The sequence below is a fragment of the Perissodus microlepis genome, chromosome 5 (genome assembly GCF_051167445.1).
Source record: "Perissodus microlepis isolate ML-2025 ecotype Zambia chromosome 5, ASM5116744v1, whole genome shotgun sequence".
NCBI classification, from domain to species: Eukaryota; Metazoa; Chordata; class Actinopteri; order Cichliformes; family Cichlidae; genus Perissodus; species Perissodus microlepis.
The window spans coordinates 19202309-19219554 of NC_140465.1; the positions used below are offsets into that span (position 1 = coordinate 19202309).

The 17246-nt window shown below is 39.2% G+C and overlaps 1 protein-coding gene across 9 annotated transcripts in view; it reads right to left on the bottom strand.

Annotated features, from left to right (window-relative positions):
* cacna1da (calcium channel, voltage-dependent, L type, alpha 1D subunit, a) overlaps positions 1 to 17246 on the bottom strand; it is a 62138-nt gene that overhangs the window by 8553 nt on the left and 36339 nt on the right. For 2 of the 9 annotated variants that reach the window (XM_084928547.1, XM_084928546.1), the window contains exons 20-41: positions 17101 to 17230; positions 15538 to 15597; positions 15400 to 15459; positions 13900 to 14006; positions 13498 to 13585; positions 13301 to 13408; positions 13148 to 13200; positions 12907 to 13053; positions 12594 to 12795; positions 12163 to 12321; positions 11397 to 11507; positions 9099 to 9182; positions 5453 to 5485; positions 4333 to 4461; positions 4170 to 4235; positions 3980 to 4071; positions 3729 to 3888; positions 3174 to 3301; positions 2989 to 3085; positions 2747 to 2849; positions 2471 to 2572; positions 787 to 920 (exon numbers count right to left, since the gene is read on the bottom strand). In XM_084928547.1, the coding sequence (XP_084784673.1) occupies positions 787 to 920; positions 2471 to 2572; positions 2747 to 2849; positions 2989 to 3085; positions 3174 to 3301; positions 3729 to 3888; positions 3980 to 4071; positions 4170 to 4235; positions 4333 to 4461; positions 5453 to 5485; positions 9099 to 9182; positions 11397 to 11507; positions 12163 to 12321; positions 12594 to 12795; positions 12907 to 13053; positions 13148 to 13200; positions 13301 to 13408; positions 13498 to 13585; positions 13900 to 14006; positions 15400 to 15459; positions 15538 to 15597; positions 17101 to 17230 (2353 nt within the window). The remainder of the gene's footprint in view (positions 1 to 786; positions 921 to 2470; positions 2573 to 2746; positions 2850 to 2988; positions 3086 to 3173; positions 3302 to 3728; positions 3889 to 3979; positions 4072 to 4169; positions 4236 to 4332; positions 4462 to 5452; positions 5486 to 9098; positions 9183 to 11396; positions 11508 to 12162; positions 12322 to 12593; positions 12796 to 12906; positions 13054 to 13147; positions 13201 to 13300; positions 13409 to 13497; positions 13586 to 13899; positions 14007 to 15399; positions 15460 to 15537; positions 15598 to 17100; positions 17231 to 17246) is intronic. The other 7 variants (XM_084928549.1, XM_084928553.1, XM_084928554.1 and 4 more) reach the window with 5 other exon arrangements.

Here is a 17246-nt window from a genome sequence, read left to right on the forward strand (position 1 = left end):
TATTAACTTACCTTCCCATTTTTAAGTTTTTTCTTTAAATTAAATCATTTTTGTATGTACTCATTACTGCGCTACTTTACTTTTACACTTTCAAATTACTTAATATTACTCCAAAAAAAGTATTTATTCGTATATTTCGCTTTTACTTTTGCTGATGTTGTTTTGTAGCCCTTTCAGTCCCTTTTTTTCCCTCTGAAATATTTTCCACTAGTTGGAAAGTACTTGGATGAAAAAAATAACAAAATGTAAATAATGTAAAAATATAATTTTCTTCTCACTCTTTTCTTTGTAGATCTATATAATAGCAGAATACATAGAAAAAGTTAAATATAAAGAAACTAGTTGGTCATGTTTTTGTCTGACAGTGATATATGGGACTATACTGACGCCATATATCATACGATATAAGGTAACAGAAACTGCAACAAGCTTTGCATGTGAAATTCATGAGTCGTGGACTGTGATGCACAGAAAATACATGCAATGGTGGCTGAAGACAGTGATGTGCACTTAACATCAACATCTAGCTATTTTTTAAGACACAGAAGACACAAGTACTAAATTCACACAAGAGAAACATAAATCACAGAATCATACTGTACACCAAGATCATGAACGTCCTGCTGGATCACAAACCATAACATCAGCACTCTTGATGAGTTTTGAATGAAATGCACAGAGATGTATATCAGATTTAACAAAGTTCATTCATTCATCCATTTTAACAAAGGTCTCGACAGCCTGTCTCACGTTGTCAGAAACACACTTGAGTGTCGTAAGACTCACCTGTAAAGCAATGGCTGTGTTGTTCTGGGAAGGGTGTGCACCCACCAGGCCTTCCTCTTTACGTTTCTTGAATTTCCTAAAGTAGTCCTGTATCAGGAAGGTGGCATAGAACTTCCCCACGGTTACCTCATCATCTGAGTGAACAGACCACACAAATGCTTCCTATGTCAGCAACACACAGTACCCTGGGAGAGAGAGGGAAAGACTCTTCTCTTCCCTCGTCTATGGGTGGCGGGGGTTCACCACCTTAGAACTTAAGAATAGCGAGGCACTTTTTAACCTCCACCAACCAAATGATTTCTAACCAAATGTTATAAATCCATTTTGATGGTGTATATACTTTACCTCATTATGTACCAAATAGGATCATTTGCTGTGTATCAGAAAGGACAGAGAATGAACATATCCCAACACGTCTTCATGTGTGTATTTCTGTGAGATTACATGTATGTAAGTATGTCTGACTTGTGGATGATTCAATTGGAGGAATTCGTGTTCAAACACCTGCAACATTAAAAGGACTCATAAAACTTTAAATGATTACTATTGCTCTGCAGAAAGTCTTTTCGTCTTCAAGAGAAGATCAACAAGAGCATCTGAGCAGATGGAGGTGTGACAGAGCTCATTGGAAATTAATGAACAATTTTAATTCTGTTCAGTTAATCATGACAGGAAAACAGAAAGGCTTTTCAATTTTTAAATGTGTATCAAAAACTATTTTTCCATTTAGGCCACTTGATTAATTTGTTCAAATTTTTCTTTAATTTTTTTTTCTAAATCTTTCTTAAATGTCAAAGGATGCTACTGAATGTTTTTAACTGCTTTAGCACATGCAAACAAGCAAAACTACAGTATGCATCATACATGTCGGTGTGTAATTTCATATGCTTGTGCTCATGTATGCCCCTACATAATATTATGTATGCTTTTTTTTTTCTAAATACTGTACTCAAAGCTTGTGTTCTTGCATGTATATTCTGCCATTTTTTGAATTTAAAAAGCATGTACGAGTGTGTGAGAATCATTCTGAAGCAGGGGTCTGAATCACTTTGAACAAGCACGCTGGGGACAGAGATCAGAGAGAGAGGCAACACTAGTTCCATGCCACCACCCTAAAACAGAACTGCTTCAGAATATTCTGAAGTGTTTTCAAAGTTTTGGACACAGAGATACAAAAGTATGAGAAGAAAAAAGCTCAGGCAGTAAAAAAAAAAGACAGAAGGGAGAGAGTAGAGAGAAGAAACAGATAAAGAAGGAAGGACAGAGATGTTAGAGAGAAAGACGAAGCATGCTCTTGCACAGTGGTCTATAAGGCCATGCAAGCCCAAAGCCCAGCAGATAGTCAGTGGCCTCCATCAGCATCCAGGGCAGGCGGGAGGGAGCAGTGTGTACTGAATACACACAGACTAAAAAAGACATACTGCTGAGGGGACAACAGGGAGAAGATGAACAAAGCAGAAACAGCACAATATAGCCTTATTTATATGTGACACTGTCTCAGTGTGAGCGTGAGTGTTAGGTTTTATTTAAGGACTTGGTTACAAAATACCTGTTTGGAGTAATTATATGTGAACAGCATGGAAGCATATGGTTTGTGTGTGTGTGTTTTCTGCAGGCTACTTTAGGCTGATTTGTGTGTCAAACAGAAGGACATGAAGGTGTCTGTGATGTTAATTCCACTAACCACCAGCAGGAGGCACCACTTGATCCAGCAGCTTCATGCTGGTTCTCTTCCAAATTTTCTTGATGACAGCTCGCAGCTCTTCGTTGGCCTGCTCTAGATTACCTGCACCACAGGGAAACAAGCATCCATGAGAACCCAGCCCTCCACTTTACAGCCATTTAAACTGAAGTTGAGAACAATTAACGCAGTGTGTGCATGAGCTGAATTTTGGGGGAATATTTTTCTTTGTTCTCTTAGCAGCAATTTAATGAAATGTCATTCATGTTTGATTTATACCTTCTGTTTTTATCTTTAGGGCTGTCCGCACCAGTGCAAACAAAGTGGCATTAAACATAACAGTACCATCACTGTTCAGAGGCATGTTCATGGCTACCAGCCTCTGAAAGAAGAGAACAAGCCTTTAATATTGTTGTAAAATAATCATCATTTCTACCTGAAATTATTAATCAAAATGACAGGAGAGGAGAGGAGAGGAGAGGAGAGGAGAGGAGAGGAGAGGAGAGGAGAGGAGAGGAGACCTTGCAAGCCACTCTGTGAGGACACAGCTTGCCGAAACCCAGAGGAGGCTGGATGCGACGAAGGAGGGTTACAACATCTAGATGTTTAATTCTGCCTCTATATGAGAAAAATACATAGAAATTAATGGACATAGTCAAAAAATGAACATGAACATGAATATTCAGATGAGGAATAAAGCACATACTTTGCCTCAGGGTCATACTCTGACCAAATTCTTTTGAATTCATCAAGGTGGTGAGGACCAAGAATGGACCAATCACGTGTCAGATAGTCAAAGTTGTCCATAATGACGGCCACAAACAAATTAATAATCTTCGAAAATAAAAGAAAAAGGTCTTAATATATTTACAGTATAGTAAAGTAGTAAAGTATTTTTTCAAAATAACAGACATACAGTATACATAGGGTTCTAGGAACACATGGTATTTTATAGAAAGGACATTTTTATTATGACACTATTGTGCTATGATGCACATAACTTGGACCTGTTGTTTTATGTTATGATGATTTTAAAGATGATTCATTTTTGCCCCATTTCATATTAGCTCTAGGTGTAAGAATGATCAAATGTTATATGTATAGTAATATGTTACACATATTAAACCTGCGATGTGAAAACTGATATCTTTAGGAAACAGAACTCCGATACTGCAAATGATAAGGTAGTGCAATACACACCACGCAAGTATAACTGATAAGAAATTAATCCTAAGATAAACACAGTTTCATTTTTGTGTACCAAGAAAGCACAGAGCATGTAGAAAGTGATGAAGTAAACTATTGCAAATCCACTGCCACACGTCATCTCCTCCCCGGGGTTGTAGTCAGACTCTGGGTCGCACAGTTTCCCTGGCATACAGGCCAACATGATCTCTTGCCATGCTTCACCTGTGGCACACCTGGAGAAAACGCAGGCATGGCGCACACAAATTAATCACCTAGAAAACAAATTTGATTTTCCTGATGGCCTGACATCAGTTATCCACAGACCTGAAGAGAAGCAGCACGGCCTGTGGGAAGGTCTGGAAGTTGTTGTTTCTGTTAATGTGAGTGCCATCAACCATTGCAATCTTTCCAAACACCTGTTAGAGAAACATTGCCAAATGAATACAACTGCACTCTTACTGTTGTGGTTAAAAATCAGTGGAAAAAGTATTTTCTGTCCAGTTTATTTACCAACCTGCATGCCAATGACAGCGTAGATGAAGAACAGCATGGCTATCAGAAGAGCAACATATGGCAGAGCCTTAAGGAAAAAAACAGGGGAAAAGTAGAAAAAGATTAATATGAGCAACTTCCATTTTTCCCTTAGACATTGATTAAACATTTGTGCTGCATCTCACCTGAAAGGATTTAATAAAAGTCCAAAGCAGGGTGCGAATACCCTCTCCTCTGCTGAGAAGTTTGACCAGCCGCATGACTCGAAACAGACGAAAAAAAGTGATGGAGATTCGAGCGCTGTCCTCTGTGTTCTGTGGAGGAAACGTTCAGTGTTATGCAGCAGAAGAGCAACAGAGCACGTTTATAGTGAACACAGAGCACCCGGCTGTGCTTTATGGGATGATGAAGTCTTATCCAAGACGTCTGTACCAGCTACATATGGGCTGAGAAAGCAGCACTGAATCTTTTCATAGTGAAAAACTGAAACTATCTTTAAATCAAAGCTGAGTTTTGCTTTTATTTGAGCAGAGATTTTCTGGTTTGACCGCTATGCCTTTCAGATATGATTGCAGCTCTCAAAAACAAATGTAAAGACTTCAAAAAACACAATCTAGAGAAGTCTGTTAGGCAGTCTGCGGCAGCTGATATGTGTCTGTTTCTGCTTGTGTATAAAGCACTGTCAGGTTCCCTGTCACTGTAAAGACCTACAGGGAAGGAAGCAAGGAGGCAAGCATGCTGGAGAAAACCTTGCCATACTTGACAGGACACATCTGCACAAGCATGGCACCCTCAGTCCAGAGTCACTGCATGCGGAGTCACAGTGGGACCAACCCGAACGGGTCGGCCAGGAGGTTCACAGGTCAGAGCTGGGTGACCTGATCCCAGGGGTCATCCATGGGTCACTACCCCACCCAAGAATGGTGGCAGAGACCATGTAGCAGTGTCAACAATACAAACGTGAAGAGCGGCTTAAAAACCGCTCCCACCTAACAGGATACAAACGTCACGTTTGAGAGACACACTCTCCTTCGAAATAACTCCAAACAAAAGGAAAAATTAAAAGCAAATGTTTTGAGGATTTATGCGAAGGAGCTAACAAAAGCAACATGAGGAAAAAAAGAAAAGAAATATAACGAGAAAGGAAACCTGAACGTGAAAACGTAATAGTACATAACATGGACTTGAAATAAGCAACAGATCATAGAAAGTGTAACTGACAACAGAAGACCAAACAGAGAAATGCAAATCCAAACATGGCATGGCCCTGACAGAGTTAAAGGGGTGGAGGGTGGAGCATCTTACCCCCATCTCATCCAACTGAGGAGTCTCCGTTGGCTTTAAAATCAAAGACCTGTATTAATGACTTGTACAGAGGCCGCAGGTCTAACACACAGTGGGCCAAAAACGTGGAACAACACATTTGATAGTTTTTGTTTTGTTTTGTTTTTAAAATCACACGACACCAGCACACGTCAGCAAAGACGCAGACAGAACACAGTCACTACTCTTCTCACTGACAGGACAAACTGTCTTATAGTTTCACTGTGACAAAGACACACATGTATTTACCATTAAATCTTATCTTAACACTTTAAAAGACTGCCAAACAACAAGTTCACATTACTTAACATTTCTATGTGGGGTTGACTGACATACAACATAAAATTACTTAAATACGAATCAACATTTAAGACTGACACACAACTTTATCACTCCCCCGGTGTAATGGTTTTTATTGATGGGACTAAATGATGATGAGATCCTCTTAGACGATGTTAATGAGTTGTTACGTCTAACTGACAAATGCAATGAATCGATGTTGCTATAAAAGCATCATGTGCTGTTCTTACAGAGTCCTGCTGTATCTCGACATATACCCTGCAGGCTTCAGATTCAGACAGGTACACATCAACATATGACTGCACAAAAATCATATATTGTGTGCTTGAAGCATTATCTATGGCACAAATAGACACAAGAGAGTACAAGTAGGATGTTCACAATCCAATAGTTTGTCATTTTAAGTGACTGAAAATTTGCTGACCAAAAGAGCTCGAGTATGATCAATTATGTACACAGTCGCTCGCACAGATTCATACCCATACACAACTTTTGTTTGCAATTCATGTCAATTGACAAATAAATCATTCGATATCATCAGCTGTAATCAGCGAGCATTTATCCCCAAACAAAATCCAGATGCAAAACTTTTTAAAAAAGAAAAGAAACATCAGTCATAGTGATGGTGGTTAGGCTGAGCCTGTATCATGATAATGTGATTTTACAGCAAAAAAAAGCATTTAGCTCCATGTGGAAAATATCAGAAAGGCTCAGCACTGACAACATAAGATAATCAGACAGATATGGCTTGAGTCAATATTTTGCAAACTGTCGTTATGAGGTGCAGCATGAGCAGAAATGATTAAAAAAAATAGAATTAGCCTGAGGAGGTTCTTTAGGTAATCCTGGCCACAGCGCCGATGGAGCATGCGTTCAGCATTGCCACGTTGCTGGGGAAGCACTGCACGCACACGCAAGACCTTTGAATGATGTGAACTCATAGCAATGCAGCAACTCATGCATGTCAGTAGTGCCCTGCAACAAAACTGCCATAGCAGGGCGCTCTCACAGTCCGGTGCAGAAGGATATGAATAAACATCAGAGAGGGTAAAGAGAGAGAGAGAGAGAGGCAGACAAAGAGGCAGGAGGAGGAGGGAAACAGCAATAGAGACCAAGACTGGGACAGAAAAGAAAACCAGAGAGACTGAGCCATACTGAAACAGGGAGAAGAAGAAGAAAGGCAGAAAGGTAGAAAGAAGGAAAAAGTAGAGAGTTGCTGTGGGAGTGTTCATGCACCTGACTGGAGTCTACACACCTGCGCTACATATGAGCTCCATTCTGAGCTTTAAGAGCTCACTACAGGAAGACAGAACAAAACACAGAGACAATCACTCACAGAGACACAAACACAAGATCATCAAAGAACCTCAGACTCAGCTGCATTAAACCACCATCATTGTAAGTGTACAAAATCACACTAAATTCGTGCCTACTGAACTCCTGGAAAATTTTCAGACCTTACCTGAATTTTTACTTTGATGTGAACACTACAACTGAGGCCTAACTTTTAGTATCGTTTCCTTTTAGGTCACTCTGTGACTTGATCTGTTCCCTGATTGATGCATTACACCAGCTACACGTGAAGCCACAGTGGCCTCTACACAACTTTAAGGACATTAAATGGTGACATTAGGAAACACAAGTAAACCTTTGTTAGGAATTCCCAAACACACTGAGCTTCATAGGTTCATCGGTTTAATTCCCAACATTATTGCCCTTAATGTTGTGTAGAATTTCCAAGCTCTGAGCACCAGGGCCATTCTGTCTGGAAGTAAAGAGGAGTGCAGCAAGCGAACAAGGACAAACTGCACAAGGCTCTATGGAAAAAACTGACCGGAGGGGAATGGAGCGGGTGGCCAAGCGCCATCTGCGAGAGGCGGGACATGGAAAGGATGTTAGGGGGATGAGGTGAGTGTCTGACACACCAGCATGCATTTGGAGAGGTCACGGTAGTCTGGTAAGAATCTGAGCAATGACACGAGTCATGACTGACACAGCAAGCAAGTAGAAAAAAGAATATTACTGACTCAAAACACATCCTCATAACAGATCTCCTGTTATGAATAAATGCAAAACTAGAATATCTGAACATTTACATGCAGTGCAAATAAGAAAGAAATGCCATGAAAAAGCATGTCATAGAACCACAATGTGAAATAAACATCATGTCTCCAACACACACACACTAACACACTCCTCTGCATACACTCGCACATACAACCTAAAGCACACGCTGAACACACATTAAACACACATGCATAACAATAAAAAACCTGAAAACACACCACTGTGTCTTATGCTTCAAACAAAGTTAATGTTTTGTTGTGCACTCATGCAGACACACATTTTGGAACACAAACTAAGAAGACATGAAAAATTACTCCAGAAAAACAGCACTGCAGCTCAGACATGAGAGCACTCAGGAGGGGGGAGGAGGGTCAGTTTGGGTGATAAGCCTTTGGTATGCTACCCCTATAGTAAGCACCATATTCACCATAGTTATTATCTGGAAATGCAACATTTGGGTGTTTGTTGGAACTTTCTTTTACTATTTTTGTCCTAGCTAAGCTCAAAGCAAAAAAAGCACAAAAGCAGACGTCCAGTCTTTGTTTTTAGACGTTTCTTTTAGCAAAGGAAAGCTATAAAGAGAAGCAATCATCTACTATTTTAATGAGCTTCGATATTAATTTTTTAAAGTACTGCGAAATTACAAAAATCTCTTTGTCTTTGTTGTTAGTCCATAGCAAAGGGGTCCCAAAGATAAAGTTGTCATCAACAAAAAGTTACACACAAACAACATTTTTTCATTGCCATACTTGCCTCTACAAGTTTCTATGGAAACAAAATAAACAAGAGTAAGAGTTAGACAACTACATCAGAAACCATCCTGCTCTGGACCAAATTCTGGCCACAGTTCACAAAGAAATGTGAGGTTTTGACATTGCTATGTCCAAGAATAAACAGAATAATCAACACGTTCATCAACAAGTTTGTCGCGATGTCCTGTCAAAAACTGCAACAAAAGTTACAGCAGCACAGACAGAAGCAGAACTCCAACAGGAGAGATCTGAGTTAGGTCAATTTAGCATGAAAGAAAAGCTTCATGAAAATCAAACTGAAGTTTTACATACAAAGCCAACAGCCAGCTTTAAATCATACTTTTTAAATTCTTTTATTAGGGATGCATTTTCAACATTTCTATTATATTTTATAGCGGAAGCTAGATAAGATTCACAGTAAATTTAAGCTAATAACACTAAAACTTGCCAGGTGGCTTTCTTATAAGGCTTCAGTTCAACTTACAAATCAGAAAAGAAGAAGTACTTACGTTAACTTCTGTGATAGCGATATCGACGACACTACCGACAACAATTAAGGCATCAAATGTGTTCCAAGCATCAGCAAAATAGTGCTGTTAGTGCACGAAGGTACATGTAAGGGGAAATGATGGGGATGAAAGTGAGAGACCAAGAAGACGGGGAAGGGATAGGGGAAGAGAATCAGACAAGAGTGGAAATTTAAAGGAAGTTGTTGTAATGAAATGGAAGGGTTGGAGAGAGAAAGAAAGGAGGGAAAAGTTAGACAAAGCAGCAGAAATCAGAGTCCTGCCCCTGAAACCTGCTGTGGAGGTGGTCTGAAAGGAAAGAAGTCAAAGAGCAGCGGGGTGCTTCAAGCTGAGCTTACTTACATCAATCTCACTGAGAACAATGTCTACTATGCTGCCAATCACAACCAGGGCGTCGAACACATTCCAGGCATCCCCAAAATATCCCTGAGTGAGGTTGAGCGTGTGGTGGGGCGAGTCAAATGTGATATCAGCACAAAAACAAGAAGGCTTTACTCTCACACTGAAATTTAAATCAACGAACTGCTTATTTAAGGACACACGGAAACCCCTGCTAGCTACTTCACCTGAAGGGCTCGTGATTATACAGACTGTGACTGATTGCAGAACACTAAATTTGCACAAATTCCATGCTAACAATAAAATTACACATGAACACTCTGTGACTAAAAAATTGGTTAAAAAAAAAAAAAAAAAGATTATTTTTAGCTTAAAAATGGAAGCACGGCACCCCACACGTGTTTCTCTTACTAGCATCCTGTCCTTCTTCTCAACACAGAGCTGTCAGCAGGCAGGCACGCCAAAGGGGAAATGGAAACAAATATTTACATGTCCACATGCTGCTTCTTTAATAAACATAATTGTAAACATTTTACAAATCGCAGTTTTAGAAATATGCTGAAGAGATGGATACCACTTGTTGCTTTACTTAACAGACATACTGAAATGTTATTTTCTGCAAGCTTGTACACTCAAAAAAATGAAATTGGGTGGTTGTTACATGTACAAGATTCAAACTTGCAATTTGCACTAAATAATTTCATGTTTCTATGGTGAACGTAATTAAATCATGTAGCATCTGCATGAAATTCAGCAACTTAATTTGTTCTTGTTGAGATGACATGATACAATCTAGTAAGAGTGGTTAGTTGCCTGGACTCACGAAATTCACAAGATCGCATTAGATGTCAAACTGCAGGGAAATCGCTGGAGGCAGACAACTACACCCACACCACGTGTATGCTATAGCTATTTATTGTGGTTTAACCTGTCAAGGACAAAAACATATGGAAAATTCTGCATCAAGCCTTGTAATCATAGCTTTCCTAGTTTTGTTAAGCCTGGATTGACAGCAGAGTGTGATGGTTAGTGCTGTTACCTCACAGCAAGAAGGGCCTGGGTTCAAATCCACAATCTGGCTGGTTTGCAGTGTGTAATTGGGGTTAAGTTAATTGGTGATTCTAGATTACCCATGAATGTAAGTGCAAATGGTTGTTTGTCTCTATGAAATCATTAACCTGCATATTGGTTCATTAAGAAAGACTAGCAGTAATTGCCTTGATTAACAAAGTAGTTGTTTAAACAACAAGATTTCATTATGTTTTCCTAAAGTTTTTAACTTGTGTAGAATGAATTAAAACAAATTTCACTTTACATACTTAAATGAATCACTTCAAGTCAATGTAAGTATACTACGTTGATCCAGAGTAATCAGATTACATTAAACCACCAAATGCCAAATGTGTTGGTTTGACATGGTCAAAAATGGGTTATTGTACTTGGTTAAATCACGTGGAAAAAGGTGCCATGGTTAAATTGTGTTCATCCAACAACAGATTTTTTTGAGTGTATAAAGAAACTGAATATAACCATAGACTGTACATGAAAGCTGGATAACCATCATTATGAACGGGTTTGTGATGTTCTGTAAAGTAGTGGTTTAGTATTCTGGATGCTACCACCAAATCTCTTTCTATAGCAGGCTGCAAACATGTTTATTTCTGCTGTAAGGCTGGACATGTGAACTGAGGTGTCTAAGGGGACTGACCTACCATTCAAAGTCAGCTCTTGGAGTTGCCAGTTGTGTATGACACATTTTGCCCCGTTCATATTTTTTATGATTAGCTAACTGACTACTAGTTAGTGTATAGACATCTGAGCGGTATTGTCCTTCTAACTCTTCTCATAATGTTGAAAAGTTACTCTAATAAGCAAAAGCATTTCACAGCAAATGCATCCGTTTAATAGCTGGACTTAATTTGATGCTTCATGTCAGCTCACCCTGGGTTTGAAAGCGATGAGTTTGAGAACCATTTCCACAGTGAATACAGCAGTGAAGACCATATTGAGAATATCCATTACGTAGTTAAAGAGTGCAGACTGGCCGTAGTGCTGCAGACAGAGATGGAGATGGTCGGTTAACATAAAGATTCAATGTATTCAATATACAATGGGAAAGTAATGCGATGTGTCTGAACAAACATTAGTCTGTTTGCATTTTTTATGTTTTTCTGTGACTCTAGTACTTTTGCATGCACTTATGTTCACCACATTGCTTCTTATAATTCTGGCAGTGCCAAGAAAAAATAGCAAAGCCTGAGCAACTGAAAATGACATTTTACAGGCTGACGCATCCATACTAATGAAAAGACTTACAGCAACTTACGAGATACTCTAATGATTTAAGTCTGCATATTTACAGTCTCGTGGACTCCATGCAGTACTGGGAAAAAACTAAAAACACCTTTATTGGTTCCATTAGCATTCAGAGGGTAAGGAGCAGCCATGTTCTGGGGTTGGTTAACTGATTATCAGCAAGTACCTCTATGAAATAACAGAAGCTTTGGCAGTTTGCCGGTTTGAAGCATTCAGGTGTGTGTTAACACAATGCCACAATCTTTAACAGACGTCCCAGAAAATTCAAACCGAGGTCACTCATGTGGCACAAGTGTATGCTTCAACAAAAGTTTCTCTAAGTAGAAAAATCCATAACTTCAAAGACTCTTTGATGGCTGGTTGTCTGGCAGGTAAATACTTGACTTCTTACCTGTACAGCCAGGCAGAGTGTGTTGAGCATGATGAGCACAAACATGATGTACTCAAACCCAGTGGAGTTCACCACATACCAGAACTTGTACTGGTATGGGTTCTTTGGGATGTATCTCCTCAGAGGACGGGCTTTAAGAGCGTATTCCACGCACTGACGCTGCACACAAATACACAAAATATTTAACATCATCATTTAAGAACAATCTCAACGTTCCCTTTTAAATGAGACACAATATTAAAAATGTAAAGGAGGTAATCAGCATTAGAACGTCATCTGTCTTGCTACTTTGTTGATGTTTTGTTTTTCTTGACACAAAGTGAGAGGAACCCCAGATTTTTAGTGTAATACACTAAAAAAAATAGAGAAAAGCCTTCAAAATTAATCGTTATACTTTACACATAATGTTTTGTGCTTCTAATGACTCTGACCTGGTTCTTGTCGAGTTCACAGTTTTTATACTCCTTCTCTCCCTGTTCCTGAAATGTGACGATCACAAAACCTACAAAGATGTTCATCATGAAAAAGGCGATGATGATGATGTAGATGATGAAGAAGATGGAAATCTCCACGCGGTAGTTGTAAATGGGACCAAGGTTTTCCCTGTTGGAGTCAATGGCCTTGTACAATAACCTAAAGAAAGATGAGAACAAGCCAACACGTGATTCAGATTCACAAATTCAGGCTTTCTCCATACATTATCTAAAACGTAATCAGCTCAGTGATGATATCTTTCAATCTTACGCAGGCCAGCCTTCAAAGGTGGACACAGTGAACAGAGCCATCATGGCCATGAGGACGTTGTCAAAGTTAAAGTCACTGTTGTGCCACACCCGTTTGTGGACAGTTGGCTGGTTCACGTCTCCATCTTTGTACAGGATGTAGGTGCCCCTGTGACAAAACATGTTGCATGGAGGTTTAAGTCCAACCTGTGATGTTAAACCAGGAAATCTGCAGTTCAGGAGCAAGACGGGATGAAACTCACTTGCACTCTTCTGGGCTGGACTTAGCTTCATCTGTGCAGCGATAGAATTTTCCCTGCACAAAGGAAAAGGAAACGTTTTTGCTGTTATTACACATTTTGAACTTCTTTGGATTGATGTGTATTATTGATGTTTTCAAACTCAGAGATGCTCACCTTGAACAGCTGCACGCCTATACAGGCAAACATGAACTGAAGCAGCGTGGTGACGATCATGATGTTACCGATAGTTCTGATGGCCACAAACACACACTGCACAACGTGCTGTAAGACACAGATAAAAATGTTTAAAGCTAAGGTTTCAGATAGTGGCTATTGTAGACATGCTAGAAAAGGTCTCGAGTAGCACCCACCTTCAGGCCTTTGGCTCTATTGATGGCCCTCAGGGGTCGAAGTACTCGAAGGACCCTGAGAATCTTCACCACAGAGATGGCAGAAGACCTGAGTGTAAACAAATAATAATAACAGTTTATAAAAAAGAAGAATCAGAGAAATATGAGCTTTTTTAGGGGTCAAGAACCACTTCAGGTGGAGTAACTGCTGCACTCTGCTTGTATGGCCTGCTTCAACCAAAAGATAAAAAATTACATAAAGTGCTCAGATGATTGAACTTCTTTTCACCTCTATATTATTTCTCAAAGTGGATTTTAGTTTATTTCCTAACTTTCTTCCTTTAACTATTTTTCTTATGAATGAAACCTTTTTGTTTGTGCAAAAAGCTTAATGCAAATATGTTCTGGTTTTTCTGTACTCACTGAATGCCAAAGGAAACGAGGGAGACTCCCACCACCAGCAGGTCCAAAAGGTTGAAGTAATTCCTGCAGAATGCTCCTTTATGAAGAAAAGCTCCATATGTCGTCATCTAAGGAGAGGACAGAGGAAGTTAAAAGAGCAAATGACCAAAAAAAACAAAAAAAACATGTAGCATCCAGAAACAAATACAGTGTTGCACTCCTCACACTCCAGCAGAAACAAACCAACACACTGAGCTAACATTTTAAATAGGAAAAACTCATTCTCAGCACTCATTCCCATTATCTCACAGTCAAACACACACGCCCGCACACGTCTCCACACTCTTATAGATCACTCTGATTCGGGGTGGCGAGTTCAGAGCAGTGAAACAGGAGGCTAAAATCTACCATCGCCACCCCCACGGCCCTTAGCTACATGAATGTAGTAGTAAGTCATTCATTTCGCAATCTACTATGGGAGGCAATAAAACATGCATTTTGTTGCCATGACGTCGGGGATATTTACTACCTGCAAGAGCTCTAGTTATAGAGATTGGAAAATAGAAATGGCCTTACTGTCACATTCATGTGGACCGTCAGCTTAAAGCACATTCCATTATGTTCTTTAATAGTTCAGCGTAAGGGGAAGCAGCTCCCAATTAAAACTCCAGAGATCAGCAGGCAGAGAAGAAAAACCAGCCAAAATAACTCTTCTTCAAATAATAAAAGTAAAGGATTCCTTCCAAGAGTGCATGTAAATGTGGAGACCTGCAGACAAGGACTGGATGAGGTTGCTCACTAAGAGCAGTGGACGATTTAGAGTCAAACAGCACTGGGTTGGCAAGTGTTTGCCCACTCCCACTGAAAAAAGAAAGAAAAAAGCTGCAGAGCAAACTCCACATTTCTATGCACTCAGTCGGGGAAAGCAGACTGAACCATGCTCGGCAGGAGCATGGTTGATTTTGCCCCCTCTTTTATGGGTAATCTGAGGAGCAGTCAGTACGAGAGGCATGGAGTTAGCTTTGACTGGAGTTGATTTTCGACTTTCAATCACCGCCACTCTGAAGATGACCTCAAACTCAACTTCAGCCAATGCTCTGATATGTCTGAGCAGCCCGTTAAAAAATTGTGTTGCATCGCACGGGAGGGGGTTGCATTACTTATTGCATATCTGCATCATCAAAATCATTTCAGCAATGACTGCCCGAATGAAGTGACACCCATGTGAGTATAATGTAAATGTTCATGATGTTTCCTTCCCCTAACAGTTCTTTCATCAGTGCAATTTGAGCAAATCTTGTGTTTGTGTTCGTGTGTGCAAAATAGTAACTAACAATTCCAAAATTCGCTTCATCTTCTTCTTTTTTTTTTTTTGCTGGTTTTTTTTTGCTTTTTAAAAGAGGTGCCATGAAGAAAAAAGTAAATAAGAGAAAGGAAACAAACAAGCCAGGTTGTACTGAGTGGCGGGTGACACACAAGGAGAGAATGCAGCAAGGCTCTCGTTGTCATTTAAGGGGTTACCTTCAATACGATCTCAAATGTAAACATACTAGTGAAGACATAATCTGCATAGCCTAGGACCTGGAAGGCAACGAGACGTTTGGAATGTTATTGGGGTGTGGTTAGTTACAGCACGCACAGGGGACACAGGGAATTTACCTTCAAAACGATCTCAACAGTAAAGATAGCCGTGAAAGCATAGTCAAAGTAACCAAGTATCTGCAAGAAGCAACGTAGATGTTTAACAAAGACAGTTCATTGTGCAGCGTCATACATTACATGTTAACAAGATGAAAGGGAAAAAAAATGAAAGCATTTTCTGGAAAGGATTTGTTAGAGTGAAGAACTCACAGCAAAGTTACTTACTGACCTTACAGCTGTTTTTGCCTGTTTTAGCTCATAAAATATGAGTCTGCACCTTGAAGCAGACAAGGAGCTTCAATCTGCTTTTAAATGGAAGTGCAAATCGCGGAACAGAAACCAGGAACTAGTCTGATGTGTTTCTTATTTTCTTGTAAAGCACATGCATGCCCAACTAATTAATCAAAAGCTCTACTAAATGTACTGCAATCACATGCAAAACAATAAAAAGACAAACAATACTATAAAAGGACAATGTGAACTTGAAGTATCTTAGATTTAAAAGGCTGCCATTAAAGACTTGATATCTATATCTTGGAAAGGACCAGAAGGAACAGAGCGATCAGATGTCCGCTTTCAATATAGACACTAGATTTTCAAGTACTTATCCCGGTGTCCTGACAGGACAATTACACTGAATATATGTTTTAGAAAATAAACTGTATCTAATGCTTTCTTGTCTAGGTTAAAGAGAGAATAAATCACATGGCTCAAGATAAAGAAATTGTGAAGTGCAGAAATAACAGACATGAATTTAATACATACCACTTTCACTGCAGTAAAAAGAGTATTGAATGTCATCCTATTACTGATTACTATGGAAAATAAGTGATTTATATTAAAAGTAAAATGCATCCTTTGTTTTGTTACTTTTTTATGTTTTTACAAAAGTGTATAAACTCGTGTAGAGTATGCTTTGCAAAATCATCCATATAAAGTACAAAGATCAGCTATAGCAGGGATGCCAAACATAAGGCTCAGGTGACAAAGACTCCAATCCAGCTCACTGGGGGACACAAATTTCGAATTTCTAACTGTATTTTCAAAGATTTTACAGCTTTTTCTACTGATAAAAAGCTCACCTACCGCCATTCATACTGCACTTACGTCAATTAAGTAATAGATAAACAGAAAAATTCTTGTTTTTCACTATCTACTATAGAATTGTGCATTTTTTATAGTGGGTTCAACAGTCTTAACAAATTGGAAAAAATTACATTTTCTGGGAATGACCAAAAACTTTTGTTCATGATTGCAAAACAGGCGATGAGCTCCCAGAACTTTATCTGTACATGTCAATTTTGACTAATTTAAGCCCAAAGAGTTGTGCTGACAGACTTCCTATGTGGCCCACAATGTAAAAAGAGTCTGATATCCCTGATTTAAAGGGTGTAGTAATTACAATAAATGGGCTAAAACATGCAAAACCAAGAGCACGGTCATTTATAGAAGCATCACAAATTGTTACGCAAAGGCAAACATGAGAAAAGTTATTTTTTAATTATTTTACTTCATTTATGTGACTTTACTAATCTGTTCATTTGAAGTTCAGAAATTTTATGACAGGGTTTATAAACTTACAATATTGCGAGCTGAGAAGTTTCGGATTGGATCCTCAGCAGCGAGGGAGACGGAGCTGAGCATGATGAACACCAGGATGAGGTTGGTGAAAATGTGATGATTAATGAGTCTGTGGCAAAACACACGAACCCTGAAGAAAAACAACA